The 27,631-nt window shown below is 37.0% G+C and overlaps 1 protein-coding gene across 1 annotated transcript; it reads right to left on the bottom strand.

The window, feature by feature from the left end:
• Positions 1 to 4,110: 4,110 nt before the first annotated feature.
• LOC138872009 (uncharacterized) lies at positions 4,111 to 4,977 on the bottom strand. Its single transcript, XM_070149945.1, has 2 exons — positions 4,587 to 4,977; positions 4,111 to 4,358 (listed from the first exon to the last, which is right to left on the bottom strand). Exons 1-2 carry the CDS (start codon positions 4,975 to 4,977, stop codon positions 4,111 to 4,113), a joined length of 639 nt encoding a protein of 212 aa, XP_070006046.1.
• Between the last annotated feature and the right edge of the window lie 22,654 nt (positions 4,978 to 27,631).

Here is a 27,631-nt window from a genome sequence, read left to right as displayed (position 1 = left end):
CCCTCACAAATAGTTTAGGGTCAGGAACCAAATAATTCCATCTTATTATTATTGATGTGCAGTGTATATTGATTAACACCATAACACACAAAGATGGGTTCTCAAAGTTGAGGAAACAAGTTAGTTTTTCTAACATGAGGGGGAGACATGATAAACAGTCGAGAAAAAGTTACGTGGAATGAATTATCATGTGTATATCTAGATCCTCGAATAAAATAATATGAACTTGAAGTTCATAAAAGGATAATTCATTTGCAATATATTGCAAAGCATGCCAGACGCACTTTCTGGTCCAAAGAAAGTAACTATATTCTCATTGCAAATGCTCCTATTAAGTCCTAGAAGGACAAAGTCTATGGTACGCTTAAAGCGTATAAACTAATTGGTTTCAAATAAAACTTCTTGATAAAGAAGATGAGCAAATGATCAAAATGATCATAATAAAGGAGGCAAGTGATCTAGAAGATCACATGACATAACACTTCATAAAATCTCATGAGAGATTCAGGTATCTGAATATATGAATGAAGAGATCTCTATGTTATGTCTTTATGAAAAAATGTTGGAATCGATATAAAATGTTCGTCGACGACATCTATCATAGCGCTAAGTATAGATGAGGATCTTAAGTCTATCGAATATAGACACAAAAATATTGGCCAAATGGAAGAGACACAATTCGAATAGAATTGGTTTCATATGAAAGACATATAATTTTGTCTATGTTGTTCAAATACTTGAAAGTATAAAGTCAATGGTATGTGTAATCAGTTTTCGATATCTTATATGTCTAGCATGACATAAAAACTTGATATGCATCTAAAGTCTGTTATATGACTTATATGACTTAACTTATATGACAATCCATGAAGGATTTAAGTTGCTTGAAGCATCTACAATTCTTGATCTTGAGGTACCACTTCCTCAGTGCAATTTGTGCACAAATGTATCTTGCTATAACTATAAGCATGATAATATGATAGCAAGAGTCTTTACCCCTATGTGAGGATATTGAAATGACGATTCCAATAAGATCAGATGAAGACAATACATCTATCAGGGATGATGATTTCAAGGTGAAACAAATTCGTTGAAGTTAATATGGCTGATTTGTTTATCAAATCTCTACCAACGATATTTTGAAGATGGTGCACAAGATTGGAATGCAAATGCTTAAAGATGTGAATTGATGCTCTCATCAGGGGGAGTTAATGCGCGTTGTACTCTTTTTTCCTTACAAGGCTTTGTCCCACTGGGTTTTCCTTGCAAGGTTTTTAACGAGGCAACCAAAAGGCGTATTATTAGATATGTGTACTCTTTTTCCTTTACTAGAATTTTTTCCACTGGCTTTTATTTTAGTTAAAGTTTTAACGAGACACATTATCTGTTGAATAGACATTCAAGGGGGGGTGTTATAAATAGAATTCTATTTATGGTGAATGTTTATATTTAGAGAGATTCTAGGGTTCATACTTGGTGGTTAAGTCAGCCTCTCTCTATAAAATAGAGGGTTCTATTCCATTGTAATTTATCCCAAAGTTCAATAAGAATTCCCTCTCTCTCTATTTCCCTGCAATATTGCTCTTGTTCTTTTATTATTTTATAACAGATACAAATTTATATTTATAAGAAGGGATTTTTATCTTCCTATACTACATATGAAACTTTATTACCCTCCCTAATCAAGTTTTAGTTTAATTATATGACCATATACAATTTACCAGTTATATACAAATTAGTTTTAAATGAGTATCCATTTAAATTAGGAATTGAATAAGGAATCAGTAATTTTCCATCCATGTTCTCTCTCTCTCTCTCTCTCTCTCTCTCTCTCTCTCTCTCTCCCCCCCCTCTCTCTCTCTCCTGCGCTCTCTCTCTCTATCTCTATCTCTCATTCTCTGTTCTTTACCTAATTTTTCCTCCTCTGATGTTCTCTACTTTTTATCATTTCATGTTGTATATATTTTTAATGGAATTCATCAATGGATTTCAATCGTTTTATTATAGAGTTTTAACTTAACAACTTCCTTTCATGTTGCACAATTGGTATTCAAAATGAAATAGTCAATCAATAAATTTTGAAGGTGTTTGAATCTCCACCATTGACAACCATTAAAAAGTTTTGAAGCTTTGAAATCGAATTTGAATTTTCAAAAATCATTATATGTTTGGGATGAGTGTAATTGCAAATAATTAAAAATATTATTTGGAGTTTATATCTCAATTTTGAGGGTGTTTGATGAAGATTAGACTTGATTTTGGTTAATATGTATCAAAATTATTTTAAGAGAGGACGTTTTGATTGGAATTTCAGAGAGGAAGAATAACACACAACTTATAAAATATATACAACTCATATACAAAAAATATACAAAAGTCATATTCTATGAAAATTGTATTTAGGTTGTATGATGTTGTAGTTGTATTTAACTGTGTAGAAATAATATATGAAAGTTGTAGATACGTTGTAAATAAGTTGTATACTATATAGTTTGTTGTATGAAATTTTATTTTTGCTATGTATGTTATTGTAGATGTTCAAATTTGCATTAAATTTGTATCAAATTTGTTTTTAATATGTATGTTGATGTGCCATACATTGTTCTTTTCTCAATTGATTTATTAACCAAAGAAAGGTAGAGAATGAATTTCAAATCGACTCATGCACTAATTCATATTCGTTTGAACTGAAAAACTTTAATACTGATGGGAACTAAATTATTTGGTGGAGAAATTTTGTTAAAAGCGTCATCATCACACTTCAGAGTAACTGAGTTTTATGTGAGATCTGAATTTTGTGTGAGAATACATTCTTGTTGGAAATACTAATACAACAACAACAATAACAACATCCCAGTATAATTCCACAAGTGGGGTCTGGGGAGGGTAATATGTACGCAGACCTTACCCCTACCCCGAGGGGTAGAGAGGCTGTTTCCAGGAGACCCTCGGCTCAAGAGAGCAACAAGAGACAATATATTAGTACTATCAATAGGCTCATAATAAAACATATAATACATAACATAAAATAAAAATAACAACAATATAAGAAATATAGGAAATACGAAAATGATGGAGAAAAGGATGTAAGGTATACTAATATCCAACAGATATAGCGCTGCATCAGTGCTGGTCAGTAGCATCCTAAGACTAACTTCTACATGGGTAGTCTCACTCTAGTGCGCTGTATTAATATTCACAAACTACCCTCTAACCTACAACCTTAATGCTCGACCTCCACAATTCCCTGTCAAGGGTCATGTCCTCAGAAATCCTAAGTCGTGCCATGTCCTGCCTGATCACCTCCCCCCCAATACTTCTTAGGCCTCCCTTTACCTATCCTCGTGCCCACCACCGCTAGTTGCTCACACCTCCTCACTGGTGCATCATTGCTCCTCCTCTGAATGTGCCCGAACCATCTTAGTCTTGCTTCCCGCATCTTGTCCTCCATGGGGGCCACGCCCACCTTCTCTCGAATATCTTCATTCATAATCTTGTCCATCCTTGTATGCCCGCACATCCACCTCAGCATCCTTATCTCTGCTACTTTCATCTTCTGGATGTGTGAATTTTTAACCGGCCAACACTCGGTCCCATACAACATAGCAGGCCTAACCACTGCTCTATAAAACTTACCTTTTAGTAACGGTGGCACTTTCCTGTCACACAAGACTCCCGTTGCTAACCTCCACTTCATCCACCCCACCCCTATACGATGTGTGACATCCTCATCGATCTCTCCGGTCCCCTGAATAACTGACCCAAGGTACTTGAAACTACCCCTCTTAGGGATGACTTGCGAGTCGAGCCTCACTTCCACTCCTGCTTCTGTAGGCTCGGCCCCAAATTTGCACTCGAGGTATTCCGTCTTCGTCCTGCTCAGCCTGAAACCTTTAGACTCAAGGGCATGTCTCCAAACCTCTAGCCTCTCGTTGACTCCGCGTCGTGTCTCGTCAATTAAGACTATGTCATCCACAAATAGCATACACCATGGCACCTCCCCTTGAATATGCTGCGTTATGGAATCCATCACCAGGGAAAATAGGAAAGGGCTGAACGCAGACCCTTGGTGCAACCCTGTAACAACCGGAAAATGGTCGGAGTCGCCTCCTACTGTCCTAACTCGAGTCTTAGATCCATCATACATGTCTCTAATCGCCCTAATGTAGTCAACCGGACCCCTTTAACCTCTAGGCATCTCCATAGGACCTCCCTAGGAACCCTGTCGTATGCTTTCTCTAGATCGATAAACACCATGTGGAGATCCTTCCTCTTATCCCTGTATTGTTCCATCATCCTCCCAATAAGGTGGATAGCTTCTGTGGTAGATCGCCCCGGCATGAACTCGAACTGGTTATCTGAAATAGACACTGTCCTTCGCACTCTCATTTCTACCACTCTCTCCCAGACTTTCATGGTGTGACTCAGTAATTTGATACCCCTATAGTTGTTACAACTCTACACATCGCCTTTGTTCTTATACAGCGGAACCATCGTACTCCACCTCCACTCTTCAGGCATCTTATTAGTCTTGAATATAACATTAAATAACTCAGTAAGCCATTCCAAGCCTGCTCTACCCATACACTTCCAAAGTTCAACCGGAATTTCGTCTGGCCCGGTAGCTCTGCCCTTTCTCATCTTACACATTGCCTGCATGACCTCGTCGACCTCAATATCCCTACAATAACTTAATTCATGGGGGCTGTTGGCATTCCTCAATTCACCTAACACAATATCCTGATCCCCTTCTTCATTTAGAAGTTTATGAAAGTAGGTTTGCCACCTCCTCTTACTCTGGTCATCCCTCATCAAAACTTTGTCGTCATTATCTTTTATGCACCTCACTTGGTCCAGATCTCGAGCCGTCCTCTCTCTCACCTTAGCGAGTTGGAATAACTTCTTCTCCCCTCCTTTGTTCCCTAGTTCCTCATACAGGCGAGCAAAAGCTGCTGTCTTAGCCTCCATTACTGCCATCAACGTTGAATCTTAAGTGTGGAGTGATATATATATATACACACACACACACACACACATACACACACATATATATATATATATATATATATATATATATATATATATATATATATATATATATATATATATATATATAAAATAGGGACAATAGGAGATGAGTTGACACCTCTCTTTGGCCAAGGATCCTATTTATCTATTTTCTCCTTTTTTAGCTTTTATTAGATCCCCCTCTCTTCCTTCTTAATTTTCTATTATTTTTCTTTCTTCTTTCCTACTTCATCGATTGTACATAAATTTTGTGTCTTTCTTGTGAGACCTTTTTTGTTGAAAATTGTACAATAAATTGTTACCATCCATCTATGTTATTTTATTTCTTCCACTTTTCGTTGATCTTAGTTTGGAAATATTGCAATTCTGAATTTTGAAGCCTTTCCCTGAATTAATTACAGAAAATTAGACTATCATTGTGCTTCGTGTATCATAAGTTTCTGATGTTTTCTTTCTCCTTTTTTTTTGTTTCAATGACTTTAGTTTATTGTCTTTTGCAGATTGATTAATGCTATGTGTAATTGCTGCGTTTGGATTATTTTGTTTATAAGGATGTTGTTAAGTCATTTTTTAATTTGCATTTCTTTCAGCAATTGCAATTTGAAGGACATCTAAGTATACCATGAGGAATGGTAATTGATGCATCATTATATTTTGGCTGAAGTTTTGATTGATCAAATAAAGTTTCCTCTACAATTTTAATTTTATATGAGAAAGAAACGATGGTCAATTTGCTTTATATTTTTGTAATTTATTTTTATTAATTCTCTTTATACCTAAACTATATAAAATGATCCAACAACAAAATACGTTTCTTCAACTATTTCCTCATTTTTCTGTTTTCTTTTCTCTAAATGCACACCAAATATCATGTACTTAAATATTTATAGAAATATAGAAAACGAAAGTGCTATTTGAAAGATATAACCAAATATATGTACTATAATAGGTAAAAATATTATATAAGGATTATAAAAATTCCAAAAACATTTAACGGAGTTCTAAAATTACTAGAAAATATTTTTCTTTATAATTTATCTTCTCCTAAAACAAGAAGAACTTAAAATAAACTATTAATAGAAAAATAAAACTGAAATCCAACTTTTTTGTACCAATAGAAAAATAGCTAATTAGAACATGACTATTAAATGAGAGAACAAAAATCAGGTGTGTACGATGAATAGGTGTAGGCTTGTGAGGAGTTAGGACGAGAGGTTTCAACAATTCTGTAAGTATTCAATCATTTATTATATATATTTTTTTACTTATATCCAGGAAAATGTGTATTAAGACTTCTAGATAGTGTTGTATTGGGAAAAAACTTAATTTATATTAAAAATAATGTGGCATGACACGTGGATTAGTTGAATGGTCAAAGAACAGCAATTGACTAAGAGACACGGTGAAAACAGCCACGGGAAGAAGAATTTAAATAGACACGAGACGATGTATAGATACGAGTCTCGTACCAATTTAAATTATTTACAGTCAACGGATTAGAAGGCATTAAAAGCAAGGATCAGATGACAGAAAGGAGTCCAAATTCATTATTAAATGTCTGATACGTTATAAAGTTGGTATTTAATAGGAATGATTGTATAACGGCTTATTTAATGTCATTTATTGCTCATGATTATGTCATTAAAACTGATGCTTTATTCCTTTACCTAGAATGATCTATAAAAGGAAGAAGTATCATCATTTGTAAGGACACGATATACTATTGAGAATACACTGAAATACTTATCTATTTACCCTCTACCATTGTTCTCAAAAGTATTTTATTTTTTGTCTCCTGATTATCAGTAACCCGAATTTTTCTTTTAGCTTTGACCAAGGACTCAGATTTTTGGTTAAACAAATTGGTTCCGTTACCGGGAATCTGATAATCTTTCCTTTTAAGCTATATCTTATCTATTATCGTCACCATGTCAAACAATAACGCCGACAACAACAGTAACAACACATTGGGAAACCATGAAAATCAAATACATCAAAATCAAGATACCGTGGTTCCCTCTCCTTTAAATTCACCACGTCAATCTCGTGAAGGCACTCCTGTTACTGAATCCCGTGCTGATCAACAAGAGCAATCTGAACATTTTGAAGGAGTTACAACTGAAGCTTTGCAAAAGCTAATCGATGCACAAGTCGGCAAAGCTCTTCAGGCACTTGTTAGTCGATTGCCTGCTGCGCCACCTACACCGACTCCTAATAATAATACATTGGAGAACCCCCGTTCTGGTCTTGATAATTCTGGAAACGGAGCAACCCCCAGTGAACCACAAGAAGGGGGACCAGGTAATTTAAATAATTCATATTTGCAAAATTTAGTACTAACCTTGCAGAAACAGCTGAAGGAACAAAATGAGCGAATAGAGCAAATCCCTGGAGTTCCACCTATAATAAAAGGAGTAGACATGGACAAATACTCACAACAACCATGGAAGCCTAGTGCTGCTCCCCTTCCAATTCCGAAAAAATTCAAAATGCCTGACATCCCGAAATATGATGGTACTACAGACCCACGTGACCGCATTTACAACTGGCGTGAAAGGCAACGACTTGACCAAACAAGAAATTGAATCAGTATTGGTCAAGACATTTGGAGAAACACTCACCAAGGGTGCATTAATCTGGTATTCTCTTTTACCTGAAAATTCTATTAATTCTTTTGCTGAGCTTGCAGATTCTTTTATTAAAGCACATTCGGGAGCACAAAAAGTTGAGAAAATGATGGAAGATATTTTCAAAATCAAACAAGGGGATTCAGAGTTGCTTAGAAACTTCGTTGATAGGTTCCAACGTGAAAGAATGACTCTACCTCGTGTGCCTGACAATTGGGCTGCTATAGCTTTTGCAAGTAATTTAAATGACAAAAGTTCTGAAGCCACGAGACGACTCAAAGAAAGTCTTCGAGAATTTCCTGCAACCACATGGAATGATGTTTACAACAGGTATAGCACGAAGCTGCGAATCGAAGAAGATACCGTACCTAAGCTCCATCATGAAGAAAGGGGCGGTACCCGAAGGTCAGATTCCGAAAAAAGATCAGGTAAAAACAGGTACGATCCATATATGGGACCCGCAAGAAAGGACCCACGGTCGAAGCAAGATAACCAACAATACGATCAAAAGTCAAGGAACCGGGATTCTAGCTCTTCTTCAAAGTTCAGGAATGATCGGAATAGACAAGAATCACGGGATGATGACAGGAGTTTAAAGGCACGATTCGGTGGATATAATTTCAACGTCTCTACCTCCGAGCTCGTAGTTGTTTTAAGAAGTATGGGAGATAAGGTACGGTGGCCGAAAGAAATGCGGTCAAACCCAAGTAGACGCAATCCGGATCATTGGTGCGAATTTCACAACGATCACGGGCACAAAACTTCAGAATGCAGATTCCTGCAAAGTGAAGTAGATCATTTATTGAAGCAAGGATATCTCACTGAGTTATTTAGTGAGAAAGGAAAACAAGCTTATATGAAGAACAGACAAGAACCACCACAACCTCCTTCACCCAAGAGGACAGTGAATGTCATAAGCGGGGGAGAAGATATTCATGGCATAACTTACACAGCTTCAAACAAGGTTTCTAAGGTAACAATTACACACGGGAAACGGGTGCGGCAGGTCCTTGACAATGAAAGCATTTCGTTCGATGACGCAGATAACGAAGGAGTGACAACTCCACATAATGATGCACTGGTAATATCTTTACTTGTATATGATACTAATGTAAAGCGAGTTTTGATTGATCCAGGAAGTTCTGTAAATATTATATTACTAAGGGTACTGCGGGAAATGCAAGCTGAAGACAAAATGTTACCCAAGGCGCACACCTTGTCAGGTTTCGACAACTCAAGTGTAGTAACAAAAGGTGAGGTAATACTAACAACTTTTGCTATGGGTGTTGTGAAGGAAACTAAATTTCAGGTAGTTGATATGGAAATGGCCTACAATATGATCATGGGAAGGCCATGGATACATGATATGGATGCTGTCCCATCAACCCTGCATCAAGTTATCAAATTCCCATCACCATAGGGAATTTGTCAAATTCGTGGGGATCAGCAGATGGCCGGAAATGTCAACGCTGTAACAAGTACGAGCGCCGCAAATAAAATAAAATAGCAATTACAGGAAACAGTTGAAAGTAAAAAAGATCAAACTTCAACTGAACAAGAGAAAACAGATTTGGACTCAAGGCCTGATACAATTCAAGAACCTGAAGAGAATGAAAGCATAAAAACGACGATTAAAGAGCTTGATGCAGTGATGTTATTTGATCAACAACCTGAACGGAAAGTTTATATCGGGGCTAATTTGAACACGAACATGCGAGGTATGGTAATCGAATTTTTAAAAGCTAACTTAGATTGCTTTGCTTGGTCCCACGCTGATATGACAGGGATCCCACCAAATGTGATGACTCGCAAACTCAACGAGGACCCTTCTTTCACACCAGTAAAGCAAAAGAAACGGAAACAAGGTGCTTTCAAGAACCAGGTGATTCAGGATGAAGTCCAAAAATTATTAAAAATCGGATCAATCCGTGAGGTAAAATATCCAACTTGGTTAGCTAATACGGTGGTTGTACCTAAGAAAAATGGTAAGTGGCGTGTTTGTGTAGATTATACTGATTTAAATAAAGCATGTCCAAAAGATTCCTTTCCCTTACCACATATAGATCAACTAATTGATGCGACCGCAGGTCATGAACTTTTAAGTTTTTTAGATGCATACTCAGGATATAATCAAATCAAAATGGATCCTGGTGATGAAGAAAAAACTTCTTTCATCACAGACAGGGGGACTTATTGTTATAAAGTAATGCCCTTTGGTCTCAAAAATGCTGGGGCAACCTATCAAAGGTTGGTCACCAAAATGTTCCAAGAACATTTAGGGAAAACAATGGAGGTATATATAGACGATATGCTCGTCAAAACCCAGCAATCTCATGATCATATTTCTCATCTATCTATTACTTTTGAAATTTTGCGAAAATTTAATATGAAACTCAACCCAGAAAAATGTGCATTTGGAGTTGCATCAGGTAAGTTTTTGGGTTTTCTTGTTTCTAACCGTGGTATTGAGGTGAATCCTTCTCAGATCAAAGCAATAGAAGAAATCCCGGATATCCTTACTAATAAAAAGGAAGTACAACGATTAACGGGAAGAATTGCAGCTTTGGGGAGATTTATTTCCAAATCCTCAGAAAGGTGTTTTAAGTTTTTCTCTGCACTTAAAAAGCAAGATCATTTTGAATGGAATGAAGATTGTCAGCAAGCCCTTAGAAAAATTTGAAAACTTATTTGTCAAAACCACCGTTGTTGGCAAAACCGAAGGTAGGGGAAAAACTTCTTATTTATCTGGCCGTATCTGAAGTCGCGGTAAGTGTTGTTTTAGTCCGCGAGGACCAAGGTAAACAATCTCCTATTTATTACGTAAGTAAGTCCTTATTGGAAGCTGAGACACGATACCCACAGCTAGAAAAATTAGCATTAGCTTTGGTCATGGCATCTAGAAAGTTAAGACCTTATTTTCAATGTCATCCCATTGTTGTAGTTACTGCTTTTCCGCTTCGAAATATTTTGAATAAACATGAACTTTCAGGAAAATTAGCAAAATGGGCTATAGAACTAAGTGAATATGAAGTTATTTATCAACCCAGGACCGCTATAAAGTCTCAAGTACTAGCTGATTTCGTGGCTGATTTTAGCCAGGGGATGCATTTAGAAGCAGAAAAAGAATTATTAGTTTTTAATGGTGCGAACCCGGGGACTTGGGTTTTATACACTGACGGTTCATCTAATGTAAAAGGGGCAGGCTTAGGAATAGTCCTCGTACCACCTGCGGGTGAGACCATTAGACAGGCTATAAAATGTCATTCTATAACTAACAATGAAGCAGAATATGAAGCTGTAATTGCAGGTTTAGAATTGGCACGAGAACTCGGCATAACACAGATTATAATCAAGAGTGATTCTCAACTCGTGGTTAATCAGATGTTGGGGACTTACACAGCCAGAGAGTCACGAATGCAAGAATACCTCGCAAAGGTACGGGAGTTAGTAAAGCAATTCCAAACTTGGAAAGTAGTGCAAGTCCCAAGAGATGAGAATGCAGAGGCAGATGCTTTAGCAAACCTTGCATCCGTAGCAGACGTGGCAAACAATACAGATGCTTCAATCATACATCTATTTTATTCCGTTCTCGAACCTGACAAAAACGAGGTAAATTTTAATCATCTAACATGGGATTGGAGAAATGAAATTGTTGCCTTTTTACAGCACGGAACCGTGCCTAATGACAAAGGAAAGGCTTACGCGCTTCGCAAAAGAGCTGCACGATATTGTTTATATCAAGGTAATCTTTATCGAAAGATGTTCGGCGGACCATTAGCAAGGTGTCTCAGCCCTTCTCAAACCGAATATGTCATGAGAGAAGTACATGAAGGACATTGTGGGAATCACGCAGGAGGGCGGTCACTGGTAAGAACGTTAATTCGCACAGGATATTATTGGCCTAAGATAGAAGAAGAGGCAACCATTTTCGTGTCCAAATGTGATAAATGTCAAAGGTACGGCAATAATATGCACAGACCAGCTGAGTTACTACATATTGTTTTAGCCCATTGGCCCTTTATGAAATGGGGAATGGATATCGTAGGTCCACTTCCACAAGCAAAAGGTCAGGTAAAATTTCTACTCGTACTTACAGATTATTTCACTAAATGGGTAGAAGCAGGGGCATTTAAACAGGTACGAGAAAAAGAAGTTAAAGACTTCATATGGCGCAATATAATATGCCGCTTTGGAGTACCAAAGGAGATCGTATGTGACAATGGACCACAATTCATTGGAGCACAAGTTACAGAATTTTTTCAAAGTTGGCAGATCAAAAGAATAACATCTACACCATCCAGTGGGGAATGGACAAGCGGAATCAACTAACAAAGTTATTATCAATAACTTGAAAAAGAGGTTACAAGATTCAAAAGGTAATTGGCCTGAGGTGTTACCCGGAGTACTATGGGCTTATCGTACAACGACCAAAACAGGCACTGGAGAAACACCATTTTCGATGGTTTATGGTACGGAAGCCTTAATACCAGTTGAAATAGGTGAGCCAAGCACACGGTACGATCAGGCAACAGAGGAATCTAATAATGAAGAGATGCGGGTTAGCCTAGATTTACTTGAAGGAAGAAGAGAAGCTGCTTTGATAAGGATGGCAGCACAAAAGCAAGTAATAGAACGATATTACAACAGGAAAACACGCCTCAGATTTTTCAAAATTGGGGACTTCGTGCTTAAAAAGGTTTTCCAATCTACAAAAGCTGTTAACTCAGGAAAGCTAAGTCCAACATGGGAAGGACCATACAAAGTTCGTGGCATTGCGGGAAAAGGAGCATACCAGTTGGAAACAATGGATGGTAAAGTTTTACCCTCACATTGGAATGCTGTCCACTTAAAAAGATATTACTTTTAAGAAAGTACCTACGGTCAGGTATCATCATGTAAAAATTCTTCTCTTGATTTTTTAATATTTTACTAACGATTTTAGATGCTAGGCTAAATATCCTAACTCGTGCCAAATGATGAGTCACAACCTGCAAGGCAAAATGGAGTATGCATAAATTCCTAGCCCAGGGTTACAATTAATCTGATGGAAATACACACGAGTTAGGCAGTCTTCATCTATAATCACATAGTCGAGTCCCGTATATCTTTCTGTTTCAGGAAAAGGGCCAAAGTAAAAAGAAATAAACAAGTGTTCGAGGCTTCATACTTCACCGCTCAAACACTTGGGGGACTACATATTATACACAGATAGGTGCAAAGAAACAGATACGAGTATCGAATAAAAGTCGGCCAAACTGAAGCAAGTGTTGAGAAGAAGTTACGAAGTCTTCAGCATTCATGAGAACAACAGAGTCATCTCTCAAACTCATAAACAAAGTCACCTCTCAAACCCTTCTTAACATGTAAAGATAGGGTCATGACTATGTACTGAAACAGGTTATAAAAAAAACCTTGTTTAGTTTATGTTATTTACAAATCTGTTACAAGAAAAACAGTTACGAGAAAAGTTGTAGATGTATTGTAATACATGTAACAGTCAAACACTTGTTAAAAGTTTATGAATGAAAACTTGCCAAAGTTGTTTCATACAAAACGTGTGTTTTCCTATTACTTTCATCGTATTTTAACACCATTATGAAGTTGAGACGTCTTCTTCATTAAGTGTCGATAAAATAAAAGGGCCCTCTTTTATAAGCCTCATGTCAATAAGTCATGGGAGAATCATAAAGCATTTTCAAAGGATAAAAATGCTAAACTATTCTATAAGTCCTAAATAAGTAAAGAAAAGGCAAGAGTAGAACACATTGAAGTATTAACAAACTTCTTGATCTAATTTAAAAAACTAAGTAGAAACTTAGTCAATAAAAGTTTATACAATTGCCCCATTATGGTAACTGGGGACTTTCACCAAAAAATCCTTTAAAAAAAACTAAGGGATCAAACCATCATTCAGTTGAGGGGATTGTCACGGAAGCTTCAACTTCCATAGACTGGGTTGTAGAAGTTTCACCCTCTGAAGCTGGAATAGCAACATTTTCAGGAACTTCAAGGGCAGGAGAAGGAGTATCAGTAGACTGTTGGCTTTTCTCGATGGTATCTATGACTTTAGCCAGTTCAGACTGCAAGTCAAAACCCTCTTGAGCAGCTTCCGTCAAAGCATCACGACGAGAATTCAGAAAAGCCCAACTCACTTCTATGTTAAAATTTTCCTCTAGAAGTCCATATTCCTTTTCCCACATAGCAAGATCGTTTTTTAAAATTTGATTTTCAGCTAAATGGGAATCAAGGGAAGCTTCAAGAGAAGCATGAGAACTCTTCAAGGCTTGAATCTCGACAGAAGAAGTCTGTAAGTCAGCCTGAGCTTGAGTCAAGTTTTGCACTAACTCTCCTGCATATTCTTCCTTTTTAGCTAAAAGTGCCTTCAGCTCTCTAACTTCTTCACTAGCTCTGGATAATTGTTCTGATAAAGAGCATTCTAAAAGCTCTTTGTCTCTTTTCAATTGGCTTGAAGAAGCTTTGACTGTTGCCAGCTCAGAAGTTAAACCACGGTTTTGCTGCTCTAGGAGGTTTTTATTTTCTTGCAACTCTTCTATAGTCCCTTGAGCATTTTCGAACTGCTCCTTCCAGTTGGTTGCTTCAAGTTGGGCTCCCCTAGCAATTTCCTCAGCCTCGTGGACAGACTTCTCAGACTCACGAGCTTTTCTTTCCAGTGAGGAAATTCTTCTCATTAATTCCGTGCTAAGAAGGTTAGCCTAAAGAGGTAAGTCATGGAAATGAGAAATTGAAGATAATTTAAAAAAAAGAGAAGAGAAAAAAAAACGTGTTGGTTGAAATACCTTCAAAGTAGAATGAACTACGTCGTTCATCAAAGTTAAGCAGTTATGGCTCTCCATCTTCTTCTTCTCGATATCTCTAATAAGAGGTTCGAGCCAAACATCGGCTCTGCCGGTTTTCCTCAGGAGGCTATGATTGGCAGGAACCTCCAAAGTAACACTTCTCATTGTTATATTTCCGCTGCTAGAACCTGTCTCTGTATGAAGAACAGAGGGAAGAGGAGCAGCGGAAGGAATGGAGGGAAAAGATGTAGAAACCAACACCGGAGCAGAAGCAGGTGCAGTTGAAGCAGCCAAGGAAACGGATATAGGAGCAGTAGAAATTGGCAAACAAACGGAAGTTGTTAAAGCTGGTAAAGAAACACTTACGGCTGGCAAAGGAATGGAGGGAATATGAACAAATGAGGAAAGAGGAGCTTCATCAAAAACAGGCCCGAGCTCGCCACTCCCGAAGCCACTGTCAAAAAGGTGCTGAATTGATTCATTGTTATATCTTGGTTCAGCATCCTCATCAGATTGAATCAAAACAGGCTCGGTGGCGGAGGTACGAGCAGGAGTGTTTTCAATTTCATCATCAATGATTATTCGTCTCCTGGCCCTTGGCCTGGTAATTAGGGAGGTACCCTCCTCTTCTTCTTCAGAACCTTCTTTTGTAGCTTTTCTTTTAGGCAGCAAGGCTCGAGCCTTATCTAAATCCAGAGCAGCATTCGCAGACATGCGAATGGCCATAGCTACTTCAGCTGTCATTCCTCTAATGCCAAATCCTGATTAAAGAATGGATATACATGATTAAAGTTGAGGAAAAAGTGCTTAACATGTAAAACAAAATTTTTAAAAGGGTGGATACCATGTGTTTTGACTTTCCAGCCATGTAAAGAAGAAATTGATTTCCAAGTTCTCTGCTCCCTAGTAGCAATCTTCAAAAGTGAGTCTACCCAACCACGAAAGTTGGGAATAGGTTCCACATCTCCCATGGTTGCTACAAAAAACCAAGAAGGGACGAGGTTAAAAACAACATTCTTTTGAAATTCTCAAAAGTAGGTACGGTAAATAAGAGGAAACTTACGTTCAAAATTCCACTTCTCAGGAAAGGGAATATTTGTTTCGCCAATCAAATCCACTGTACGGACAGCAACGTAACGGATATACCATCCACGATCTTTATCATCCTCAGGGTTTACCAAAACTTTTTTGCTCCTTGCAGTTAAGGTGAAAACCCCATGGCGTATTAAGTTGGGATGGTATAGATGAATGAGATGAGAAAAGGTGAAATTGACATTGGCCTTGGATGATAAATATCTCAAACAAGCCACTGTTCTCCACACCAATGGACCAATTTGGGCCAAACAAATGGTAAAGAAACGACAAAAATCGAGAATAACTGGGTCAATTGGAGGATTAAAACCTAAAGTGAAGGGGTAAGTGTAAACAAAAGAATACCCATTTCTAAAAGAGGAAATTCTTTGATTTGGGGAAGGAATTGACATTCGAAGACTATCCTTCCAATTACAATCTTTCCTTATGGTGGGGATTGTAAGCTCAGTTATTAATGTTGGGTAAGTATCGGCTCTTTCTAAATTTTTAATTTGTTTTTGAAGAGATGTTTTGTCACTTTCAAAAGACAAATCGCCGGGAACTATATCATCAACTGAGGGTTCTTGAGAAGTATCAAGAATTTCCCTACTTTTAGAAGAAGGGGCTTTTGGGATAAAACTCCTTGAAGAAGAACCAGATGAACCGCCTCGTGTAGATTCTAACCCTGTTCGAGGCCTACTTCCTCCGCCTCTTCTGTGTCTAACAGGGGCGTTGGGGAACTGATCTAGAATTGGAACTTTTTTACGGTTAGGGTTTGAAGAAGACATTGTTAAGAAGAAAGTATGTGCTGAAAATTTGTGAAGAAGACAAAGGAAGACAAAGTATGTGTAAAATGGGAACCGTCAAATTTTAAAGTATAATGATGAAAAGCCTATAATAAAGGCAGTTGTCACTTCGTAAATAGTGAGATTGAAGAAGTCTCGAAGAAGGGTATGAATAGCAGAATCAATTATAAAATGACACATGGACAGAACATTAAATGGAAAAGACTGCTGAGACGTTAGTACTGTCATGAGCATTAATTGTGGCAAAAGTTCTTTCTACATGAAGATCCACTTCCCAATTATTTAATTGATAAAAAATAGAAAGTGGGGGGACTATCTGTATTGGGAAAAAACTGAATTTATATTAAAAATGATGTGGCATGACACGTGGATTAGTTGAATGGTCAAAGAACATCAATTGACTAAGAGGCACGGTGAAAACACGGTGAAAACAGCCACGGGAAGAAGAATTTAAATAGGCACGAGACGATGTATAGATACGAGTCTCGTACCAATTTAAATTATTTACAGTCAACGGATTAGAAGGCATTAAAAGCAAGGATCAGATGACAGAAAGGAGTCCAAATTCATTATTAAATGTCTGATACGTTATAAAGTTGGTATTTAATAGGAATGATTGTATAACGGCTTATTTAATGTCATTTATTTCTGATGATTATGTCATTAAAACTGATGCTTTATTCCTTTACCTAGAATGATCTATAAAAGGAAGAAGTATCATCATTTGTAAGCACACGATATACTATTGAGAATACACTGTAATACTTATCTATTTACCCTCTACCATTGTTCTCAAAAGTATTTTATTTTTTGTCTCCTGATTATCAGTAACCCGAATTTTTCTTTTAGCTTTGACCAAGGACTCAAATTTTTGGTTAAACAAGTGTGTCGCCAAATCTCTTCCAAACATATTTGGAAATATTTAGAAGTATGGATGGTCATAATAAGGTAAGACGAGCAATTGATTTTTATCCATATTTTTATTTAAAAAATAAGAATGTAGGCAACAGACTGTATGTCGGTGTTTACTTGCCTATATTATTGTTAGTATGATATGAATAGACATTGACATTTTTTTTATAGATGAGATTAATAGTTCTCATAGTTTTTTTTTTGTCTACCTCGATCCAATTTAACAAAAAATATCTCAAAATCTATGAAACTTTTTACAAAATAATCGCGCGAAGCGTGACAAATTCACTAGTTACAAGATATAAGTGATCGGTTTCTGATCATTTTCTTATTCCCAAACCGAGTTACACTCCTGCTAATTCAAATTTAATAGAGTATAAAAGCACTCCAATTAGTGAGATTAACATTAAGAAATCACTAAAAGAAAATTGACCCAACATTTAATCCTTTTTTTCTCTCGTTAAATTGGGATTCAACAGAAAATTAAAAGAAAGACCAAAACGGTTCTCCGCTGTAAGCACCATTGTGCAACACCGGGAAAGGGATGTAACTGGAAGGAGTCTTATTAAAAGAGGAGTGGAGAAAAAATAGGAAAAAAGGTGTAACTAAATTCCTTAATTTAATGCATTAATAATGAATTGTATATAATTTGTAAGTAATCATTATTTTGAACGGATAATTTTAATAAATAATTTTCAAAATACGGAAATATGAAAGAAAAAATCCTTTATGAGAAAGTAAGAAGTATCAATCCACATAAAGGTTTATTTTAAAATTTGGACAGAGTCATGTGATAATGAAGTTTCAATAGTCAACCTCAATTTTCGTGGGATAGATGCGATATTATTGTGTCACTACTCAACGGCGATATTTGGTTACGGCGTTTTCGATTCGACGTTGTAAAAGAAAATTGGACCAACACATTCGGTAAAAATTTATCCGTACCGGGTGTTTACACCAAATCAATAAATACATGATATGTGTCTTGTATATGGACTTCACGCATTTAACCATGATAAATTATATGCGCTCTCATCTAATTAAATTAATTAACCATAATGAGTTAAAATAGTTTAGTGTAAACACGCGATATGAGTAAGTATTTACCAACACATTCTTCTAATTCCGTAGGACTTGTGAGAAGTGGTAAAAATTCAGTTATTTCTTCACATGCTTTTTGTAAACTTGTTCCTCAGAACCAATTCTTTTAACTAATTCCATGAAAGTCTTTTAAGATAACCAAGAAGCCACGATTGACAAACGTGGTTTACTCTAGAATACTACGATGAAATGGTCCTTGACAGGGCGGAAGTAGATTAGGCCGTACCATGTTAATTCGAATTCGTTACTTTCAACGTCGAGCATAAATATATATGTAAAAATTCATAAAAATTGCAACAAATGATGTGCCTGAACCCATAAATTTAAAAATAAAATATATTTAATGGTAAAAAACCTTAAAGATTGAACTCATAAAATTTAAATCTTGAATCTAGGTCCGAAAAAGCGAGTAAACATGGAGGCATGTGTCATGTGGGTCAAATTCTTTAAAAGGAACAGCACCAATTTTGGGACATTACTTCTATTATACGGAAAACCCAAGGCTGAATTAAGTGTGCAAAGGAACAATAGGAAAGGGAAAGAAAACCAACTTTCCATAGGATGAAAAGTCATTTGTAGACTTTTCGCTGAAGAATAAAAATGACATATATGATTTAGTTATTTGTATATATATATATTTTCTTTTTTTTTTTCCGGCTATCGAATGTCAATAATATCGGCCACGGGTTAAAAGTGATCTTTACCCTTTATATCTTGCCTTTAATGTGAATCTTCTATAACTGTAAAAATATTATGATATATTTAATGCACAAGTTTTAAAAGTTTATAGTTATGCAAATGTTATTTCATATTTAAGGGGTCGTTTGGTTTGATATTGGTATAAGTTATGCTGAGATAAGTTATGCTGGGATTGTTTTTTCCCCATTATTTGGTATGTTGTATTAAATATGATAATTGCATAATTTGTAAGAAGAATGTATAAGTTATACCGGTGCTAATTACCCCACCCTCTATAAGGTATAAGTTATCCCGGTGTTAATTTTAATCTTGGGTAACTTATACCTGATTTTCTAACCAAACGAAGTATTAAGATGATATTAAATTTTTATACCAACACTATACCTTCTTATACCTCATACCAAACGACCCCTAAGAGTATAAGTTTCAAAAGTGTTATTTCAATTTTAAACTTCGTGATTAAACTAGTCGCATAAATTAAAACGAAATATAATAAAGGCTAATCTCCCATTGGAGACCAATACTTTATCAACAACTTTTAGGTGTTTTTTAAGTTTCAAGTCTTGAAATAAAAAAGATAATTTTTAATACAAATTCTATCAAATTCAAAACATACATCCGGTGCACTAAGCTTTCGCTATGCGCGAGGTTTATTATACCAGACTACAAGGATCTATTGTACGCAACCTTACCCTACATTTCTGTACGAGGATGTTTCCGCGGCTTGAACCCAAATTCAAACATACCGGAAAAAAGAGAGGAATTTTCAGAAACCACTATTGTTTAGTGGTCATTAACTTTCTATAGCTACCATATACATAATTTCTTCCTGTAGCTATAATTTAGTTGTTACGATAGTGTATTCATCGTATTCACACTACTGTATTCATGAATACAATAGCAAAAAACGCGTAAAAATTAGGGTAGTCCAGTTGTACGCGTATATATTCTCATGTACTCGCGCCATGTATTCATGAATACAGCAGCAAAAAGCACCTAAAATCAGGGCAGTCCAGTTGTACGCGCATGTATTCACATGTATTCGCATGTATTCGCACCATGTATTCATGAATACAGCAGCAAAAAACGCCTAAAATCAGGGCAGTCCAGTTGTACACGCATGTATTCGCGTTATATATTCATGAATACAATTATGACAATCACCTTAAAAATAGGTATGAGAGAAAAAACATAAATATCGTATTTCATGCCTCAATGGTAGTATATACCATAAATACTTATTTTGTTATAAAATATAAAAAGTAGCTATGGAAAGTAATTTTTTTAATAATTTTGATTTATAATAAATAGGAGTTTTAGGAAGATGTGGAGGTCGAGTATTAGGGTTGTAGGTTAGAAGATAGTTGAGTCTTGCCGTACTTCGTACCGTTGTTAGACTAGTCTGGCAGGGTTTTCATCTAAGATAGCTAGTGCAATGTCGTGCCTCACTATTTCGCTTTTCAGTGGCGGACCTATTGTCACACCTCCTTTTTGCGCGCCCGCCCCGAAGGGTTAAATGCGCGAGGGAGTTTTTCCAATTTAAGTGACAATATTCGAAATGGGATTATTTATTTAATTCAGAGTCGCCACTTGGGAAAGGTTTGGCTTTTGGTGTCCCAAGTCACCGGTTTATCTTGAATCCCAAATCGAGGAAATTTTCGACTTTCCAAATGAAGTCTGCGAACCAGAAATTCTAAGTAAGGAATTCTGTTGACCCGAGGGAAGGTGTTAGGCACCCTCGAATCCCGTGGTTCTAGCACGGTCGCTTAAATTGTTATAATGGCTAAATATCTGATTTAAATACATGTTATGACTTACGTGCTTTTATTAAGTTTAAACCGCTTTTATTATTATCATTTATTTTTATAGAATTGCAACGTCGTGAAAATGCATCTCGAACCACGTCACAATCAATGCACCCGTGGTCGTCGACACATTTTGACTCCGTTGAGATTTGGATTTGGGTCACATCAATGTGCACCCGTGTTTAAGAAGGTTAAATTATTAAAGGTGCGCCTAAAGCAACTAGCGTATTGTTATTTTGGGAAGGCCGTAAAATTCGCTAAACGGCCTGTCCCGAATTCTAAGTATTTTAATATATACATTTAGAGGGCCCCGCAGCTTGTGCATTTTTGTTTGTCGAGGCTCGTCTCATTTTTATTTAAAAGGATAAACCTACAGTGACTATATTTTCTATTAAGTTCATCTCTAAAATAAAAGAAAGAGGATTACGTGCCAATTACATGCTTGACCAACTTCGGATCCTTATTTGATTATCTGATTTTATTAGGCGTGAATCGTTTTGTGCCTTATTTCATGGATGAACATGTTGTTAAATTGTCAGGGGAAATTAATATACAAGATCAATAGAAACTGCTAAAGCTTATGATAAATGTTCTTCAAATCCGAGTTTGAAACTTGCTTATTTAAACCAGGTCAGTGGAATTAACTTATCGGAAACTATTACCAATAGAGTTTAAACAGGATCATGTGAACTACCTACAAAGATTCAATAAAACTACATCATATCTGGCAAGATTAAGGCATTCTGTTCTATACATGCAGAATATTAGTTGAAAGGTTACCTAATTATCTGTGTGCCAAAACACTCATACATTACTTATCAGACAACCCATTAAGCAAATGAAATCACAATTTAGGACGAACTAAGCTGCGATTAAGTACAAGGCTACCTAATGTGTTTCTTTATTGAATTACAAACTAAACAAATTACACAAATCTAATAACATTCGTAAAACTGTAACTGCAGCAAACGAAGGATTAAACTCCTGCATATTTTGATTTCATGCTTTCATTGTTACATCAGATGCAAAGTCTTAGTATGTACCTGAATGTTGGATACAACAGAAGAAGCAAGGGGTCAGTAGAGCAATAGAAGCAATACCAAACAGCAGCAGTAACAGCAGGTACAAATAGGACAGCTCCCAGTGCAAGATACAGTTAGAGCCGATGAAAAAAATGGCAGGAAGACAACAGCAAACAATGCAGTAGGAACAAAACTCCAAGACAGACCAAATCCAGGAGAAACAAACAATGTGAATCAACCAATGAACTCAGTTGATACTTGAAAGAAAACAGAGTTGATTGAACAGGTTGAACAAACTGAGAATCACACAAACAAGGAAAAAACAGTTGCTAATTTTCTGTATATTTTCCTCTCGAAGGTGTATCTGTATAAGCCCCTCTATTTTCTCTTACTATCTCTTTTCTCTTCAAAATCTAGTGCCAATTTTCAGTCAGTCAGCAAAATTTTACTTGAGTTATCAAGAAGGATTCTTTCCAGTTTTCTGTTTTTCAGAACTCAGCTCTCAAATATTCAGTCTGAGTTTTCTATCTGTATCTTTTATATTATCAATCTCCCCTTAAACTGATGGAAGTTCTCCCTTTTATAAACCTAAAATCAGCCCTTTAACAACCTGTTCGACAATCAGAACACCCCTCCCATGTGCTATCTTCTTTTCAGTTTCCACTTACTATTTAAATAAAACACAACCCCATGATATTCCCTGGCAGACTTACCTTTTGAGTAAGGTTTATTATTTATGGAACTAAAGCAGAATATGGGCAGCAGAATGTAATCTGACAGCATATGCTGTCAAACTATTTTAATTCAAAAAGGGCCTTTATGCACATGTTGTGCACAAGTGCACATGCCATCAATTCAGATTGCAATTACAGACCAAACCTTAGATTTCTGAAATCAAATTAACAAATATAAGTAACTAAACTCAATTCCTAATTGATTCAGGCAATGCTTAACAGAAGCAGGTCAATTGGTTATTGTTCGGACAGCTGAAACTAATTGACGACACATGTCGACTCGACTATATTAATCATAACATGTACAATCGTAGACAAAAATCAGAAATCCAAGAGTATCACACAAGGGGTTCAGATTGCAATGTTAATACAGAAACGACCTTGGGAGCTAATTGAATGACCAATTACAAATTCAATTGAATATACAGTTTACATACACACATTATGAAGAAAGACTTGACCGAATACAGAGGTCCGGGCAAGGTGGACAATAGCAGTTCAAAAACACAAACTAAAACAAGACGTTTGGCCATACGGACAGACCTTTAACAACACACAAACACACGAACTGAAATAAAGAAAAGAGAATTAACTTACCTTAAAGCTTTGAAAGAAAAAATTAGAAAAATCCACTTGTGTTTTGAACAGATCCTCCTCAAGGTTGAACGGATTTTAATCGAAGTGCTTCTCAAATGAGAAACACTTAGATTAAGGTTCATTAGACCCTAATCTCTTGGCTTGAACAGACACGGACCAGGCTTGGGGTTTCTAGGGTTCGTAGATGGTAGATTTGGGACTTGGGTTTCCTTGGTTAGATTCGGACCAAACCAAGCATGGTTTGGTCACGAGGGAGGTCCCGGGACTGTCTAGTATGAATTTAGGGCAGATCGGTGTAGATCGAGTTTCGACTCGAATCTTCAAATGAAGATTCGAGAAGGTGGGATAGGATTCGAGATGTGTAGTTGGTGGATTTGGGTTCAGGACGGTGAGGAGCATCTATGGTGTTAAGGAGGGGGTTACCGGCGTCCATGCCGCCGGCTTTAATGGTGGGAAATAAGGGGGCGGCTAGGGTTTCGTGGGGAAGGGGATGAGGACGAAGGTTGGGGTCTTGGATAGGGGGCAGGGTATGGTAGGAGGTTTATATATGGAATGGGTGGGCTGATCTCGGCCTTTGGATGAAGTACGATGAAGGGCTAGGATCCTTCAACTAACAGGAAACGGTGTCGTTTTAGACCTAAGGGGGTTGGGTCGGTCCGGGCGGAATGGATCGGTTTTGTTCATGGGTTAATGGGGAAGTGATCTTGGCCGTTGATCAATCTGAGATCAACGGCCCAGATCAGACCAGATTAAAACGGTGTCGTTTGGAAGTTCTTGAAGTAGGCTGGTCTGGACCGGGGCAAGCACAGGTTTTGGGTTGGGTTGTTTTGTTTGGGCCTCAGATTTTGCAATGGGAATCGACCCAAATTTAATTAAAACAAGTTTCACCCTTTTTTTATTTCTAATTTTTTAAACACACAACCTAATTAAACTAAAAACTAAACACCATTAATCAACACTTAATGTATTTATTACACGCATATATATAAAAAAATGTTAAAAGTAGGTAAAATTAAACAAGGCAACAAATCAGGACAAAAATGCGTATTTTATGATTTTCTATTTAACAACCGGATTACGGTTCAAATTACGCATGACACACACATTTTTTGTATTTTATTTTAATAAAAATAAAAATGGGCAAAGATCATAAATAATTAACAAAGTGTCACGTAAAATCCAAAAATTGTACAGCAGGACCATTTGTTATTTTTTTTTATTTCTTTTGGAGCGATTGTCGCGTAAAACAAAAATCACGTGTGCTCGCAGCTGCCCCTCTTTATTCGGAAACACGAAGAGTTTTCGCGCAAAGATAAAGTGAGCGGATATGAGCGATTTTTGCCTATTGGACTACTCCGTGTGAAGCATGTTTTGAAAGATTTGACCGAATCTTCGCTTCAAAGATTTTCTACATATCCTGGGCTACACAGGAATCAGGTCAATGTAGTTCGGGAAATTCTTGATAGCTGGGACTACCATGGGACTGCAATGCTTGCTGTTACTGCTGTTGCTGTTGTCACCGTTGCTTTACTGACCGCCTTATTACAACCAAAGAAAAATTGAAACTGAACTAAATACTTATATGCATGCCAACTGCTAGTTACAAGATTCATATCTATGATTCTTTTGCGACTTGATCTTGAGTCTTAGCTGATTGTGCTTGGAGACTTCGATCCGAATCTTGATGCTTGCGAGTTGTGGCGACTTGTTTAATCTCCGGGATACTCAGTGAGACACGACTGGCAGAGTTCTGGACCTTAATCAAATCCTGGAGCGATCCGCCTTCCATTTTCTCCGGTATCTCGGGACATCTTCTTTTGTCTTTTTCTTCTCAAATTCTGAGTTGAAACTCATCTCGTGGGTCGTTTCGATCCGTGTGGCTCGGGGTTAGACCTGCGGGAAAAACAAACGAACGAAATTTTCTGCCCCAGTTTCACTAGAAAATTTCGTGAATTATTCGCGAGGAAGTTCATAAAATTGATGAAAGAAGATATGAATGCTCAGTTCAGGGTTGGAGCCCTAATACTGACTAGCTGGGGGAGAAGTTCCGTTTTAGAGTTGAAACTCTAATACTGACCATCTGGGGAAAAGTTCAGTTTAGGGTTTAAAACCCTAATGCTGATTAAAGGGAGAGTTCAGTTTAGGGTTTAAAACCCTAATGCTGACTGAGAGGCAAAGTTCAGTTTAGGGTTTAAAACCCTAATGCTGACTAAGAGAAAGAGTTCAGTTTAGGGTTTAAAACCCTAATGCTGACTGAAAGGAAAAGTTCAGTTTAGGGTTTAAAACCCTAATGCTGACTGAAAGGAAAAGTTCAGTTTAAGGTTTAAAACCCTAATGCTGACTGAAAGGAAAAGTTCAGTTTAGGGTTTAAAACCCTAATGCTGACTGAATGGAAAAGTTCAGTTTAGGGTTTAAAACCCTAATGCTGACTAAAGGAAAGAGTTCAGTTTAGGGTTTAAAACCCTAATGCTGACTGAATGGAAAAAGTTCAGTTTAGGGTTTAAAACCCTAATGCTGACTAAAGGAAAGAGTTCAGTTTAGGGTTTAAAACCCTAATGCTGACTGAATGGAAAAAAGTTCAGTTTAGGGTTTAAAACCCTAATGCTGACTAAATGGAAAAGTTCAGTTTAGGGTTTAAAACCCTAATGCTGACTAAAGGAAAAAGTTCAGTTTAGGGTTTAAAACCCTAATGCTGACTGAAGGAAAAAGTTCAGTTTAGGGTTTAAAACCCTAATGCTGACTGAATGGAAAAGTTCAGTTTAGGGTTTAAAACCCTAATGCTGACTAAATGGAAAAGTTCAGTTTAGGGTTTAAAACCCTAATGCTGACTAAAGGAAAAAGTTCAGTTTAGGGTTTAAAACCCTAATGCTGACTGAAAGGAAAAGTTCTGTTTAGGGTTTAAAACTCTAATGCTGACTAAAGGAAAAAGTTCAGTTTAGGGTTTAAAACCCTGATGCTGACTGAAGGAAAAAGTTCAGTTTAGGGTTTAAAACCCTAATGCTGACTGAATGGAAAAGTTCAGTTTATGGTTTAAAACCCTAATGCTGACTAAATGGAAAAGTTCAGTTTAGGGTTTAAAACCCTAATGCTGACTAAAGGAAAGAGTTCAGTTTAGGGTTTAAAACCCTAATGCTGACTGAAAGGAAAGAGTTCAGTTTAGGGTTTTAAAACCCTAATGCTGACTAAAGAAAAAGTTCAGTCTAGGGTTTAAAACCCTGATGCTGACTGAAGGAAAAAGTTCAGTTTAGGGTTTAAAACCCTAATGCTGACTGAATGGAAAAGTTCAGTTTAGGGTTTAAAACCCTAATGCTGACTAAATGGAAAAGTTCAGTTTAGGGTTTAAAACCCTAATGCTGACTAAAGGAAAAAGTTCAGTTTAGGGTTTAAAACCCTAATGCTGACTGAAAGGAAAAGTTCAGTTTAGGGTTTAAAACCCTAATGCTGACTGAATGGAAAAGTTCAGTTTAGGGTTTAAAACCCTAATGCTGACTAAAGGAAAAGTTCAGTTTAGGGTTTAAATCCCTAATGTTGACTAAAGGAAAAGTTCAGTTTAGGGTTTAAAACCCTAATGCTGATTGGCTGGGGACAAAGTTCGAGAATACTAACCGACCTCTTTTTTTGAATTTTCTTGTTTTAGTAGAAGATAAAAGGGAGTTTCGTGGAAACTTACCTTTCGAGTGAATTCCTTATTGCCAAAATATTTCTTGTACCCATGTATCTTCTTCTTTGGGCGACACCTGCTTCTTGCACGGTTGTCTTGGATTATACCTGTTTCAACTTTTCAGACAAAGAACAATTGTTAGTTCGGAAATGACGGTCGGTTCGGTGACCTTGATCGTTCCCAGTTGCTTTGTTGCGTCTTTATTTCTGTTGCGAAGTCCCGCCTTTGATTTGATTCAAATGGCGAAACCCTTTAGACTGCCCAGGCTTGTATTTCCAGATTCTGTGATGATTTGCCTCGTAAGGCTCTTTTTTTTTTCTTTTTTTTTTCTTTTTTTTGTCCCGTTTTGCTTGGAGATTCTCAACGGGGACTTATTGGAGGTATTCTGTGGGGATTTGTACAAAAGGAAGCTCTGTGGGGGAATATTTACAAAGTGGATTCTTTGTGTGGATTTTTGTACAACGGGGCATGCTGAGGATTTGTTTCAAAACGGGCTCTCTAGGATTTGTTGGGGTAAGCTTGTTGGGGAATTTTTTACAAAGGGGCTCGCTGGGGATGTGATGGGGATTTGTGTCCCCATTTTTATTAACAAAGGGAAATCCTGTGGGGATTTGTGCGAGGCGGACTTGCTGGGGAAATTTCTCTCTTTCCTCTTTACTTCGAACGCCATCAGACATCATTATTCATCAGGTTTGGACAGACGTACCAACGAAACGAGGTGCTTTCCTTTCATGAAACGGAATTCTGTGAAACCAAACCTGCCACCTGTCC

This window comes from Nicotiana sylvestris, chromosome 6, assembly GCF_000393655.2.
Source record: "Nicotiana sylvestris chromosome 6, ASM39365v2, whole genome shotgun sequence".
NCBI classification, from domain to species: domain Eukaryota; kingdom Viridiplantae; phylum Streptophyta; class Magnoliopsida; order Solanales; family Solanaceae; genus Nicotiana; species Nicotiana sylvestris.
The sequence above is the reverse complement of the archived record's forward strand: the minus strand, read 5'-3'. Positions and strand labels throughout refer to the sequence as shown.

Bases quoted from the DNA above. Each gene is read 5' to 3' on its own strand.
- LOC138872009 (XM_070149945.1), bottom strand. From the start codon at position 4,977: ATGGCAGTAATGGAGGCTAAGACAGCAGCTTTTGCTCGCCTGTATGAG. The intron at 4,359-4,586 runs GTATGGGTAGAG...TGTCTATTTCAG, and splicing joins TCCGGTTGAACTTTGGAAGT to ATAACCAGTTCGAGTTCATG.